The sequence below is a fragment of the Ictidomys tridecemlineatus genome, chromosome 10 (assembly GCF_052094955.1).
Source record: "Ictidomys tridecemlineatus isolate mIctTri1 chromosome 10, mIctTri1.hap1, whole genome shotgun sequence".
Lineage (NCBI taxonomy): Eukaryota > Metazoa > Chordata > Mammalia > Rodentia > Sciuridae > Ictidomys > Ictidomys tridecemlineatus.
In genome coordinates this window covers 2,628,118-2,642,930 of record NC_135486.1, presented here as the reverse complement: position 1 = coordinate 2,642,930, position 14,813 = coordinate 2,628,118, and the positions used below count along the sequence as shown (strand labels likewise).

At 50.8% G+C, this 14,813-nt stretch overlaps 1 protein-coding gene across 6 annotated transcripts in view; it reads left to right on the top strand.

Annotated features, from left to right (window-relative positions):
* Ildr2 (immunoglobulin like domain containing receptor 2) overlaps positions 1 to 14,813 on the top strand; it is a 55,729-nt gene that overhangs the window by 28,509 nt on the left and 12,407 nt on the right. Inside the window, exons 4-6 of one of the 6 annotated variants that reach the window (XM_078022232.1) lie at positions 5,954 to 6,010; positions 8,414 to 8,560; positions 9,570 to 9,746. The exons of 1 other annotated variant lie outside the window; for it this stretch is intronic. In XM_078022232.1, the coding sequence (XP_077878358.1) occupies positions 5,954 to 6,010; positions 8,414 to 8,560; positions 9,570 to 9,746 (381 nt within the window). The remainder of the gene's footprint in view (positions 1 to 5,953; positions 6,011 to 8,413; positions 8,561 to 9,569; positions 9,747 to 14,813) is intronic. 4 more of the 6 variants (XM_078022233.1, XM_078022234.1, XM_078022235.1 and 1 more) reach the window with 4 other exon arrangements.

The following is a 14,813-nucleotide window of genomic DNA, read 5'->3' as shown; positions in this document are numbered from 1 at the left end:
GAGGCACGGCCCAGAGGAGAGGCGCTCCTCATCATCCTCATGTTCTGAAACGGAGGGTTCCCTAGCAGTGTATATTGGCCAACCCTAGGCGGTCCTGAAGTTAAAACTCTCAGAGAAACAAATGGACGAGACGGGCTGTAGGTATCTGAGGGTGGAGAAGATGTGCTTATCCCACTTTTTCATGAGTTCCAATGCATTAACAGCTTGTCTGCTATCGTCAAGTGACTGCATAGCCAGGCCTAGGTTCTAAAAACAAGTTTGTACCAAATCCAGAACTTCTGCACTGCCCATTGCATTTTGAAGGCTTGAACTAAGAATCAGAACTTGGATTGAAGTATCAAGAGTAAAGAAAAGAAAAATCTTTTTATCTAAAATCTGTATGCATGTCGTATCTCTGTAGTGACTTCCTTGGAAATACCCTACCCTGGTGGTCCTCAAATCTCAGGATGATGGTTGGGCTGATTCCATTCTCTTAGATGGCAAATAGTATTTGTATGGCCCCGTGTGTGAATGATGCTCCTGGCATCAAGCCTTGACTCTGGGGGTGCTGAATGTTCTGCAGCACATAGAAGAGTGTGGAATGAATGAACTGATGATGAGTGGTCACTTCAGATTTTTAATTAAGAGCCTATTTCCACCTGGAATGGAGAGAGGGGACTGTGAGCAGCGAGTCAGAGCCTAGCCAGGAGCCGGTCTACCAAACAGTGGGGATTTGCTACTGATAAGTGACTGAGGTGCCGTCTCGCGCTGGGCTGCTGGGGATGCTTGGCTTAGGGTAAGTCCTTGTCCTGAAGGGTTTCCTCCCTGCCACTGGAGGCACAGGTAAGGGGACCATTGCAACTGAGAGGTAAGAGCCATAAGGAATGCACGTACAGTGGTCCCAGTGGTCCCAGGGAGCGTGGAGGGGAAGCAGCTTCTCCATGCAGCTTCCTTACAGAGTCTGTCAGAACACATTTCAGACGGGATAAATGCTTACCTTAGTGAAGAAGTTAGGTAAATTCCGCCTTAAGGGGCCTGGCCTTCTAAGACATGAGTGTTAGAGGATTGGAGGAAATATCTCCATGACATGGTCATTGTGAAAGGTGCAGAGATAACACTCTGAATAGAGGAGTAGGAAGCTAGGCAAGGACCAAGTCTCTGGGGAAAGGCCTGGGGCCAGATGGAACATGATATTGAAGAGGCAGAGAAAGGCAGATTTGCAGGAAGAAACTCCTTTGACTTTGGTGAGTCTTGTGACACAAAGGCAGGTAACTAAAACCAAGTTCTGCTCATGCTATTGGAGGCTGTGTGGGCATGGGCTACACTGAGACTCTTAAGCATCCCAAGGGGCCATGTCCTGGTCCTGTTTCTGTCTGCACCTGGTATAGTAAACACTTCTGTGTTGAATGAATGAGTGAGTGAATGGGTTGGAGACATCATAGAGCGAGCTGGTTCCTGGGAACGTGTCCAGACACTTCAGTTGGGGATGACTTCAAGATGGCAGAGGCAGAAAACAGCTGGAGTCGGCAGCTATATAGATAAGATATTAGGTGTTTTGTTGGCAGTGCCTGCTTCTACTGGGAGCATTCACCCCACAGTACCTTGCCATGCCTGGCGGTGGACTCTGTAACAGTGCGGCCTGAACCTGGCACTGGTGTGTGCATGCCAGGCCATTAGCAGATCTCATTCATTGTGGGTATTCATGTGGAAATTTCTTTCAAGTAATGGATTTTGCAAGGTTTGGAGAAAACTGTTTGAGTGCTTACATGAAAACTGTATTTTCCGTGGATAGTTTGAGCTTTGGTTTGAAAAGAGTAAATGTGGCCTTCTATCTGCAGGGTGTGCTTTCCAGCATTTCCTCAGACTGTAAAGTGACTTGTAATTGCCACTCTTGAGTGAAGCCCTGGAAGAATAATGGTGATTTTCGGGAGTTGGGAGAGTGCTGCCGAAGCCTGGAATGTGTTCACCGCAGCCATTTAGATGCCGGAGGAGCAGATTCCCTCACACACAGACGAGGAGGGGGAGAAGAGAACGGTAGCATTGCTGAGGGTCTGTCAGGGGCAGAGTCGAAAGCAAATTGATGATTAGAAATCTAGGACTCCAGCACAAACCCGAGTTTCGAAAGTCTTTCACTCCAGGGCCAGAGTGTGGCTCAGTGGTAGAGTGCTTGCCTGGAATGTGTGAGGCACTGGGTTCAATCCTCAGCACCACCTAAAAAGAAATAAATAAAATAAAGGTATCGTGTCCATCTACAACTAAATATATATATATTTAAAAAGTCTCTCACTCCAGTAAAATGTAAGTCATGGTGGAAAAGCCAGAGCTTTGCTCTTACTCTGCTGTGGATACAGTGATGGTGTCTGCTCTACCCAGCTCCCCGTGTTCTGGACTCAAAACACTGAATGTCACCCCCTTCACTGCAGTGTCCGTCGCCACCCCACCCCAGGGCCAGTGGTACTCAAGAGCTCTGTGGGAGGTCTCCACCTTCTGAGGGGTCGGTGTGGACTGTGGCTTCAGGAAGCTGCTGGATGTAGGTCTTCCTGGAGCAACAGCCTTGGTGGATTCCTGGTCCATACTTCTGATATACTCTCTCCTTGTTTTAATTTTTTATCTTAAAAGAAGCAAAGCAGCCTAGAATAAAAACAGAGAGCCTGTTCATTGTTCTCCGGGATGCCCTTTCTAGCGCCCCAAAATTAGAAAGACTAACAATTTGGTGTGTCATGCTGTTATTTGAAGTTTTAATTTGGACATAAGGGCCTAGAGCTTACATTTTTGTCATTCTGTGTGTGGGAGCAATGTGAGAACACCATCAAGGTGATCTAAAGGCCTCTGGGGAAACCTGGCTTTTGGCTTTCCCACTGTGAGCCTTCAGAGGCAGGTTCATGGTCCCTGGGCTCTGTACCTACAGGCATATCCCCTTTGACTTGTCTACCATTTAAAAAATGTGTTTGTTAATTGCCCAACACTTGAAAATCGTGACATTTTACATAGAATCAGGGAATCTTGAATAATGAGTTTTCCTCCACTCTCAGGACAACTTCCGGGGGGCAACAGATGTCCACTGGTAAGACCCTGCTGTTTTCTACACCCATGACCCCTCCCTGGTGTCTCACATCGGGCAGCCGTACTCATTTAATTTGCATTACCTGCTGGTCCCTATACACATTTCAGTTTGCCACTCCAATCACTGAGTATTGGATTTGAGAATCAAAAATTATACAGATAGGGTGAGCACATAATCAACTGCCCAACTAGAATTCTCTGAGTAAACAGGGGTGTTGTTAATAATTAACCATGTCATAGGCATAAATCAGGACGGTCCCAACAAACCCAGACATGTAGTCTCCCCATTTTCACACCACCACATTGTGGATTTCCATTGCTTACGAAAGAGGAAACTGAGACCTAGAAAGGGGACGTAATTTGCCCGTAGGAGGTACTGAATCAACTCATGACCTATCTGCCCTAACTATCTTGACTCCCATCCACTGCTTTTCCTAACATAACAGGCTGAATCTAATCCATATCCTCCTGGAATGTAGGGGTGAATAATTACCACGTAACTCATGTCCCATGAGAGCTACAAAGAAAGCTGACATCATCAGTGGCATTTCTGCTGTGACTCTGATTAATGGTTTGGACCACAGAACCTGCAGAGATCTCGAAGCACTCATAGGCTGGACAATGAGAGATCCACTCGGACATACCAATTGTCCAGGCAGGGGGAAAAAAACATAGCAAATGTTCCCCACTAAGTCAGTCTATGGTGACTGACCTGCTGACCAGCGCTGCCCTAGATTCCTTGATTGGCTAGGCCGGGCAGTGAGTGTGAATTGTGTCTGCAAGAGCCATCTAAGATCCCAAATGCCCAAGTCTTTGACCAACCGCCTACGGCCTCACTGTGTCTGCAAGAGATATCCGCAGAGAACACTCGAGATGAGACTGTGCCCACTGTTCATCACTTGCTCAGACTTTGGTCCCAAACCTGTCTGGTCTCCTGCTGTGGGAACTGTGGGGGCCTTGGGGCTGCAGTGAAAGGCTGGCCAGGAAGTCTCCTTAGGGTGCTTCCCCAGGGCTCTGCTTGGCTCCCGCTGGTCCTCCTCAGGGACCCTGAGAGCGGCAGCGCCATCTCACAGATCAGCTGTGTGAGCTGGAGGACAGAAAGAAGGACGCTCCTCTGGCTAAGGCCTAAAGCAGAGTTGGCCTGAGTGACCCCTGCTGTTCCCTTGGAGTAAAAGTCTCACTTTCCCTGCATGGGACCCGGCAGGAGGCATGACCCGGATGCACACTGCCACCTTTGCCTCCCTTCGTGGAGGCCAGCTGAGGAAAGGCCAAGGGAGCAAGGTCCTCTGCTGCCCCACTCTCTGACATTGTGTCCTGGCTACCACGTCCCCCTGGTGCCCTGGAGGTGCCCTTTCCTCTTTGCCCCTGGTCAGAACTTCTTTCTTGTGGAGTGTCTTCTAGAAGTGGGGACTAGTGACCAGCTGTGACTTTTAGACTCAAAATATCAGCCCCCCACCCACCCACACACACAGCAGCCTTTTCTTTAAAGCACTCAAGAGATTGACAGGAAAGAGTTGTTTTCTAAGTGAGCCAAAACCACATGCATGGATTTTATTTTTGTATGGAAACAGGACTGTGAATGAGTGTAAGAAAATGTAGGCTGTGGATTTCCATTGCTGTTTTTTGACCTGGACGATTAGCAGGTCCTTCTGCCTCCTGGTGACCTGGTGACGTGAGAAGCCAGGCTCGTGTTGACTCTTGGTCTCAAGCACACCAGCATTTAAGACATGTCTGCATGTGCCGTGGTCCAAATCACTGGTGAGCCTCACAACAGAAAAGCCATTGACGACAGAAGCTGCTAAGATACAGGCCCCAGAGCTCTGCTGTCCGGTAGCTACGTAGGGTCACAGAATTCTTGAAATGATGATTTGTTGTTGATACTAGTATAAGTTTAAAAAAAATGTTTGAATTAATTTACTTTTACACTTTAAATATAATGGTGTGTGTTGGTGGCTGCACCTCCAGTGGATGGTGCTGTTCTAGAGATGGATGTCATGCCCCTCGGTGAAACAGAATTCAGTTGGATGCTCAGTTGGATGCTCAGGTGGCACAGTGACCTTCCCCATCACAACTCGGAGAGGAGGGAGGTTTGCTAGTTGTGTCCTGGTGCAGAACATCAGTGGCTTAGCAAGGCTCCAGCGTGGGGGTATCTAACAGGCCTCTTCATTTACCTTTATGGGAATCTGGTGAAGGCATCAGAATAGCTTTCTAAAGGTCAGGCTGGTTTTAAAAAGGACTGAGCTCTCTCTTGCCCCTTCTAGCATCTTGTTTCCCGTATGGCTCTTGCCTTCCAGAGCCCCTGTGGGGCACCTGTTCTGACACCAGCCGTTGAGCCTCCATGCCATATCACGCAGAAGGCCCTGGGGTACCTAACGCCAGCTGTGGGTACCATATGGAAAAGCCACGCCATCTACATATGCACAGAGTGCTTCCAGCCAGGAGTGGAGAGGAGTGTGTAGCTGATCTAGCTTTATCTTTTCCTTGTCTTTGAAAATTTTAATCATTGAAACATCTTTAGGCCATAAATAGAATCATGTAGCAAGATAATCCTGAGTTAAAACCAAATATGTACTTCTGTTTTTGTATGGATGTAGGACTGTATGGATGGATGTAAATGTAGACTGATGCAGACGGCTTGGCTTAGCGGGAGGATGGGCAGGGGGGGAGTGAGAGCAGGGGGCATGGAGGCCGCTCCAGCAGAGTCTTTCCTCTGTCTCCGCTTCACTTAGACGACTGCCCAAGGCTGAGGAGGAGGTCCTTCTGTCGACCGAGCCCAGCCGTCGTGATGTGCCTCTCGGACCACAAAGTCGCGGACGGGTGGCCGCGTGGGGATGGCAGCGGGGGCCAGGTTCCGGGCTGCATTTCCCTCTGGAGTAACCTCTCTCCTCCTTCTTTCTTTCCACTCTTCTAGGCAGGACAGGGCTGCTTGCTGACCTCTTGCCCAGTTTTGCTGTGGAGATTATGCCAGGTATTCAGCCATTTAACTCTTTATTTGCCTGATTTGCTGTCACTCCACCTGTCTTGCTTCTGCGTTAGTCACTAATGACTTATTTAATTATTTTCATATTTGTCTGTGTATGTCTGTGAGCTAAGCCCATTAGAAGAGCCTTTGAACTATATTCCTTCTGTTCCTCGTCCCTGAGGTGATAACAGTTGAAGATAGGCTGAGGTGGGGACCCAGCCCCGAGCGTCAGGCACGCAGTATCCTTGACAGTCTCCATGCCTGCCTCAGTGTTCCAGCTGTGCCCCGACAGCTGTGTCCTCCCCACACACAGTCCTCGTCTGATCCCTCATCCCCTATGATGCGTTCACGCGTTCATTATGATATAATCCTGTTCCTCTGAACTGCCTTTTGTAACATTATCAAAGATCTCTTCAAACCCCAGGAGAGCTGTCCACTCCTCCTGCCTTAAAAACAGCCATCCACAGACCTGCATTTCCTGGTACATGGTTTCGTGGGTTCAAGGGCCCCTCGCCTCCCTGGAGGCTCAGGGCCACCGGCCCAGCACACTGATGTAGCTCAGTGCCCCAGCCTCCACCAGCCAGCACCAGTTTGGGGCAGCACTGCGTCTCCTGGTTGATGGAGGCTCAGAGACGCAACGGAAGTGTGGTGAGGAGGCACCCAAATCAAGGGGCAGGAAAAGGTGGGGTTCAGTCTTGTTTTGGAGAGTTTCTGCCATAATTTTAAGAGTTTCCTGAGAACAACAGAGGTACATGTTTCAAGAGACACCTGGAGCCTTCACAGTGAGCTTTACTAATTATTCTTCCATGAATTCTTCTGTCCTTCCCCACCAGGCATTCTTCTTATTGATGTGGTTCCAAGGACACCAAGAGATATCTCTCTGTAGTCCCCCTTGTCCAAAGTTCCTGCAGTTTGAAAGCATTTGTATACACACACACACACACACAGCTACGTGGCTGGGTTTCAAACTAGAAGTTATTTAACTGGGAATCACTGTCTTTTTCATATCTGAAAAAGGCATTTCCTATCCGCCTGAATTTCCCTTCCTCCGATTCCAAAAACCCTTTCACGGTGATACTCTTTTGTTTCTCCAACATAACCTGCCCCTCCGCTCAGCTCATCCAAGCCCTGGCTCATGTCCACCTCGGGCTCCATTGTGCAGTGACGTGAGTGCTGAGGCCAAGGCCGCCTGCTGTCTATGTCTGCAGCAGGGATGCCCCCAGATCTGCAAGCCATCTGCCCCTACCGAGGGACAGGGGGACCTGGGGGACCTGAGTGCGTTTCAGACGGGGAGGCGAGGAGGGACCTTCAGGAGGTACAGGATGTTCGCTTTCTCTCTGAGGAATCATGTTCTAACTAAAGGTCAGATGACTTTGCCATTGTCACAAGGCCCCACACCTCTCAGTCTCCCAACGACATGTCCATCGAAGGACTATTTAGTAATTGAAATTTAAGAAAAAATGGGCACCGAGGCCCAGTGTAAAGGGATTTTTGGTGAGAAAGCTCTCAACTGAAAGGGAGAGACGGCTCCTTCAGTGCGTCCAGGCTCCAGGGAGAGTCGTCCCGTTGCCAGGTCCCATCGCATGCTACTGAGTCAAGTCACGTAGGGCCGCAGTCATTTTTATCGAAGCCAGAAAGAATCTACTTCCTTCCTCTCCATCTCTGAGATGGCAGATGAAAGGGGTTCACGCTCGGCCTGTGCCAAGCCATGAGAGGCAGGAGTCAAACTCCCCAGGCCTCCACTCAGCCTTGCGCTTCGCCAGACCCCGAGAGCCTGCGCCCTGGCCGTGCTGGCTGACCGGCTTGAAGGTGATCACACCAGACCCATTCTCGGGGATGGGGACAGTGCCTTCTCTGCTGGACGCTGTCCAGCCATAAGCAAGGGGTGTGGATCTCAGCCCTGGTGTGGAGTTCAGGAAGGGTGTTCTAGGGCAGTCTGCAGGGAGAGCAGATGAGTGTGCCCAGGCCCTGGACCATCTGAAGATGGTCTACTCAGAGGCCATGTGGACACAGAGGACTGTTTTCGGGGCCTGTATTTTAGAGACAGGATTAATTTGACCATAAAAGGAATTGACAGAGCCCTCCACCTCCTAGCCCAACAGCCCGGCTCCCCTCCCCCGCCAGGACTCCTTCTGCACTTGTCCTGTCCCTATTCTGACGCTGTGGTCAGCTTGGCAAACACTGTCCCCAGTAACAGGCCTGACTCCTCCACCCCATGGCTTTGCACTGCCAGCCCAGTGTGACTCTGCGCTCACTGCAGGGTTCCTGTTGAGTGGGGCTCTGTTCCCTGTCGAGCGCTTTCTCCCCAGTCCCTCCCCCTGACCTCCTTTCCCAGGGACACCCCTTTGGGTGTGCCCCGTCCTGAAGGTGGGCTACCTTGAGTGTGGGTTTCTCTGTGCATCCTTCCAGAGTGGGTGTTTGTGGGCCTGGTGATCCTGGGAGTCTTCCTCTTCTTCGTCCTGGTGGGGATCTGCTGGTGCCAGTGCTGTCCCCATAGCTGCTGCTGCTACGTCCGCTGCCCGTGCTGCCCAGACTCCTGCTGCTGCCCTCAGGCCTGTGAGTAAAGACCCAGGGGAGATGTGGAGTGGTGGAAGAAATGTCCCCTCTCCATCTGACGGCTGTGCCCCGAGTCCTCCTCCACCTCCTTTCCTTCCACTCAGACCCCGCCTTCTGCCGGAGTCCATCTTCAGGGATGCCACTGTCTGCCTGCTCACCCGCTGCCTGCATGCCTCCATGTTTCCATCCACACCTTCACCCAGGCATTAGGAGCCCATGGGCAGTACTGATGGAGAAAGGGCAGGTGCAGGATGGCCATGTCATGGGATAGGCTTTGCCCCTCCTCAGGGCTTTCAAACCAGAGGAACCTTTCCTCATTCTCCTCCCATGCGGAGAACCTCCTCTTTTTAAAAGTGGATGTGCCAACCGTGGCCTTTGGGCACCACCCGGCAGCCACTGATGAGTTTCCCTTACTCCCATGATGAACAGGACTGGTCCTCCGTGGGGATTGATTGTACTTACTAGCCAAGCCCACATAGGCACTGAGCTTGGCCTTCCTACCACAAACCAGACTCCTCCTGGAAGAGAGAGGCACACTGTGCACCTTCAGTGTCTTTAGGGGTAGCCGTGTTGGGGGGCCTCAGGTCATTTGCTTAGCTTTGAGAGTCATCCAGCAAGGGTCACAGGGTCACGTGGCAGCCCCTGGCCTCTTCACCTCTCCAGAAGAGGTTCCCGGCCTCCTGGAGGCAGCCCTGTGCTGGCCTCCCCCAGAGGGCTCAGGCGGTCTGCAGACCGTGGGCTGCTGACCCTGGGGATGCTGCTCTGACAGCTCCCGGAACGCATTAGCACCAGATGCCAGTTCCGCCCGGTGATTCCTGCAGCTGCTCACAGTGTCACTTTTCACTGGAGCTGAAGTGGTCGCAGGGAGAGTGTCCCTTCTGAATCCGCTCAGTCCTCGGAGAAGACACACGTCCAGGAGCTCCCCCGAGAGCGTCCTCGGGGATTCCTGGTGTGAGGGTTGTGGAGGGTGGGACAATGTAATCTCTCTTGCTCTTCGTCTCCTCCACAGTGTATGAAGCAGGGAAAGCGGCCAAGGCCGGGTACCCTCCCTCTGTCTCCGGTGTCCCTGGCCCTTTCTCCATCCCCTCTGTCCCTTTGGGAGGAACCCCCTCATCTGGCATGCTGATGGACAAGCCGCATCCACCTCCCTTGGCACCCAGTGACTCCACAGGAGGAAGCCACAGTGGTAATTGCAGTTCCAGACCGCCCTGCCCCGCCTTGTCCCTGGCCCCGCCCAGCTCCTTGCTGATAAGCACAGTCTGTTCAGTGGTGCATCTTGGGGAAAGTTATCTGCTTTCCAAAAGTGGGGTCCTTCTGGTCATGTGAGGTGTCTTTTGGAGTGCATCTTGGGCTTTCCCAGGCTGGAGGACCTTGCTGACCCTGCTTCCTTCCTAAGCACCCCAGTAACGAGGGCCAGAGAGCTGGGGCACACCTTGAACCTTGTTCAATGTTATTCTGGCCCCGCCTGGTGTTAAGGACCGTCTGAGGCACGTGGAGGGACCGTGTGCAGGATGCAGGCTTCTCTAAAGGCAGCATGGCCTTGTCAGGGACAGAGGATGGGTCCTGATGGTGGCAATCAGAGGCTGGTGTTACTTGGAAGTCAGAGATGAAGGAGCTGGAGTGGTTACAGAGCCTGCAGGGGGAGGCTGGGTTTGGGCTGAGCCCAGAAGTGAGAGGGGTGCTGAGCAGGAAGGCCAGCGTGGTGAGATCCCAGGGCTGGGGGGACCCCTGTGAGGGCTGGGCGGCCTGGGAGAGGTGGAAGGGCATGTGGAGCCGGATTGAGGGGCCTCCCTCGCAGCTCCTCCAGAGGGCTGGGCTGGTACGTGAGTTAGCAGGAGCACTGCAAGCAGAGGGTGGCAGGGGACAAGCGAGTGGGAAGGAGGAGAGAGTGGGGTTGGAGAGGGAGGGAAAGGGGCCTCCGGATGGTACCCCAAGGTGTTCAGTGTTGCAGATCGTAGCTGAGATGCTGTAACTGGTTGGGAGAGGGACTTGGGTGATGATTAGCTCTTTCTGGGACTTGGAGGAGGTAGGTGGGGAGGGGGAGGGGGAGAGGAGAGTGGAGGGGCAGGGGAGAGTGGCGGGGCAAAGAGTGTTAAAATTCAGTTTCCTGGAGGCATCTGGACAGGATTACAGGGTAGAGGAGGTTAAACTTGTGTGTCTAGGAGACTTAGGCGGTGATTTTTAAATTCCTAGATGCGATGAGCCACTGGGGCTGGTGAATCAGACATTTCATGCGGGAGGCTTCTAAGCTGCCTCCAGGGGAGCCGGGAGGGTGCAGCCCAGTTGGTGAACTGCCACCGCCCGACTGGAAGGGGTGGGCAGCCTGGTGAGGAGTTGGTCTTTGTGCTTTTCTCTCCCTGGAACTATTAGTAGAATCCTGACGTCTGAGACTGGGAATGAGTCCCAGACTGAGAGGTAAAAGTTAATGATCAAGGACACAGAGAATCAGAGAGATAAAGACCGGGCAGTGCGTGTCCCCAAGGGTGGGGTGGGCAAAAGGGGCACGAGAGCACCCGTCCCACGCTCTTTATTTGCTGCTTTCCCGGTCCCCCTAATTTCTTTCCCTTCCTTCCCACTGGAACCTTGCCCCTTCTTCCTACTCAGTGGGTCATCACAGTGATTGCAACTCAGAGAGGCAGATCATCCTCTCTCCCGGCCTCAGCCTTTCCTGAGCTCCTGGTCATTGCGGTTTAGTCATTTGGTCCCATCCTGCCACATTAACTGCAATTAGAAGTGGCTTTAAAAATAGAAAACTGAATTATTCCACATAACAGGAAATCTCAAAGTAAGGTGGTGGCTCCAGGTTTGGCTAGTGGACAGGTTTTGTCCACCTAGTGGACAGTTTGGCAGCATCCTTGAAAGAACTAGCTCTTTGCATCTCAGTACTCTCATCCCGAGCGCGCCCTCTGGCCTGCTCAGCTGGCGGCCCTTGTGATCCACGGATGACAGCAATAGTTCCAGTATTAAATGAATTAGAGAGAGAGAGAGAGAGATGCGCTTCATCCTTGTGCCTCATTTCCCAAGAGTGACCAAAAATTCCCAGGAGCTCTTCCCTATCCAGCAGCCTTCCCTGGCAGAGTTGTAGCCCATGCCCATTCCTGAGCCAGATGGGCTTAAACTACTCGATCCTCACTTCAGAGGCCTAAGAAACTATTGACCTTGAGATCAAACACAGTCTGGGTCTGTCAGCCCCCAAACAGCAAAGATGGCCATCAGTGTCCGTCACAGCCAGTCTGGCCTGTGTCATCATCATATCCTGGCACCAGGAATTAGTCTCTTACTGTCCCCATGGACACATCTTATGCTTACGGTCCCAAGGTAGGTTACTGTTGGCCTTTGGCTAATTCTCCTTTAAAAAATGTGGCTTGGGCCCATGTAGATTGTTCTGTAAAGAACACTAAAAATGTTAGGAAATGTTTGTGGGTAAAAATGTAAATTTAGCTTTTTTAGTATTTATATGCCACCTTAGTTTCAGGGTGATCATCTAGCACCAGCGATTTTTCAGATCACCTTTGTGCGTCATGCTCTTTGGAACATTGTGCAGGGTGAAAAGGCCTCTTTGGTGAGCCAGCTAGAGGTCTGGTTGGTCACTGCATGGGGGAGAGAGAAGGGGCCAGAGTCCTTCCCCTGAGCCTCCCAGCAGAGGGAGCAGCCTCCTGCCCCCTGGACCCAGCCTACTGCTCCGCCAAGGGCTCTCTATTGGACATCCACACTCCACCTGCTCCCGCCCTGTCTGCCTCCTTCCCAGCTTCAGTACCTTTCCTGGCAGAAGTCAAGAGGCGCTCGAATCTCACCCATTCAGGTACAACTTGAGAGACATCTGTCCCTGTCCTCCTCTTCACAGAGAGCTCCTGAGCAAGCTTTGACCACTCAGTGCCGTTTCCCTGCTCAACCGTCTCCGCTCACTGTCCCCACCTCTCTGGGGACCAGTCCCTGCCAGGGCACCTGGTGCTCCATCGCTGGATGCTCTTTTGTCCTCACGCCCTGCCCCCTCCTCTCCCCTTGCCCTTGTGGACACTGCAGCCTCCCACCGTCTCTCCGTTCGGGCTCCTCTGCCCCTGTGTCTTCCACATGGTGACGTCCCCGTTTTGCCCACCAGCATCTCCCAGGGAGTCCTCTCTGCTCCCCATCATCACGCTGATGACTCCCAATCATTATCCCCAGCCTCTCTGCGGTCCCATATCCAGTGCCCTGGCCATGTCCACCTGGATGTCTTACAGGCCCTCAAACCTCAGTCTCTGAAACTGGATCAACCCGCTGCCCTCCACTTCAGATCCACACGTCTTACCTCAGTGGATGGCCTCATCATCACCTAGTCCAAGCCACAGGACGCATCCTTACCCTGCCTTCTCCCTCAGCTCATCACCCGTGGTCACTGAGTCCTTCTGATGGTTCTCCACTGGCCTTGGCCTGTCTTGTTTTACTTCTGTGCGGCAGCTGTCCCGGTCCTCACTGCCATGGCCTCCCACCCTGCCTAGTGCTTCATCTCCTTCCTGGCCTTCCCACGTCTCCTCTTGCCCTGTTAGTCTCCCTGGCCTCCACGCATCCTTTGTCAAAAGGAATTGAGCACGGGCTTGAAACGTCATTTTCAAAATTAATAAGGATGTGTCTGTCTGTCTATCTCTCTCTCTCTATCTCTCTCTCTCTCTCTCTCTCTCTCTCTATATATATATATATATATATGCGCATACATGCCTACTGTATGTATATATTCTCTCTCTGTCTCTCTCTCTTTCTATATATATATATATATGCATACATGCCTACTGTATGTATACAGAGATTCTCTCTCTGTCTCTCTCTCTCTCTCTCTCTATATATATATATATATATATATGCATACATGCCTATTGTATATATACAGAGATTCTCTCTCTCTATATATATATATATGCGCATACATGCCTACTGTATGTATACAGAGATTCTCTCTCTGTCTCTGTCTCTATATATATAGATATAGATGTATGCATACATGCCTACTGTATGTATACAGATTCTCTCTCTCTCTATCTTTATATATATATATATATATATATATGCATACATGCCTACTGTATGTATACAGATTCTCTCTCTCTCTCTCTATCTATATATATGCATACATGCCTACTGTATGTATACAGATTCTCTCTCTCTCTCTCTATATATATATATATATACATATGCATACATGCCTACTGTATGTATAGAGGGATATGCGCATTTTAAGAATCACTCTCCCACAGTTGAGCTGCTGTCACCTGGGGGTGGAATCTGGCAGCTGCTCCACCATCCATAAGCAGCCTTCCTTAGCTTGTTAGGACAGGACAGGAAGAACAGGGTTATGTGCATGGGAGTCTACTGCAGAGACTTCTTCCGCAAGCTTTGTAAGCTGGATTTTGGCTGTAAAGCAGAAATTAGCTGAAAAGTAGTTGATCCTTAATTGGGTCAAAATCCTAAAATCCCTTAAAGTAAGAGTTTTTGAAATTATGGTTTGACGTCAGGACTATCTCTGCTTCCCCTCCCAAGTCCACGCTGGCAAGGCTGATGAATTAGAAGAGCCAACCAACCAAAGGGCTGGGCCAGACCTAACTTGAAAATAGAAATAAAGCAGCCATTGGTCCTAAACTCAAACTTCACCAGGAAAAAGTCATTTCCCAAATATTTTAAAAAATATTATTTAGTTGTGGGTGGACACAATGCCTTTATTTTTATTTGTTTATTGTTATGTGGTGCTGAGGATCCAGCCTAGTGCCTCATCTGTGTTGGGTGAGCCTCTACCACTAAGCCACAACCCCAGCCCCATTTCCCATCTATTTTGACTTTGGCCAATAGCCTAGGACATTTCTTATTAAAATGTCAGCGTTCTTTGATCTTCAGGTCACAGATGAAAATCAGTCTGATCCCATTCTCTGTTTTCAAATCAGGAAACGTTTCATGAGTGCCTACAGATCTTCCCTGCCCTCAAGGAATGTGCAGCTAGCGGGAGGTGCCTGGGAACTGTGAATGGAAATAAAATGAGTAAGAGTTACGAGGCTCAAGTGGAAAGGCTGTTCTGTGGGGCAGGGTCAGAAAGAAAACTGCTGTCTGTGGAGAGGAGGGCCGGGAGCTCTCTCCTGGGCACATAGGCAACACAGCCAGGTCCTCCCAGAGAGAGTGATCTAGGTGCCACACGGTCCAACTTGTAGCTTACCATTAAAAACAACACAACCACCAACAAAATCCTCAAAGGGGGGGTGGTCTAGAATTTTAGTTACCAAAACCAAATGGA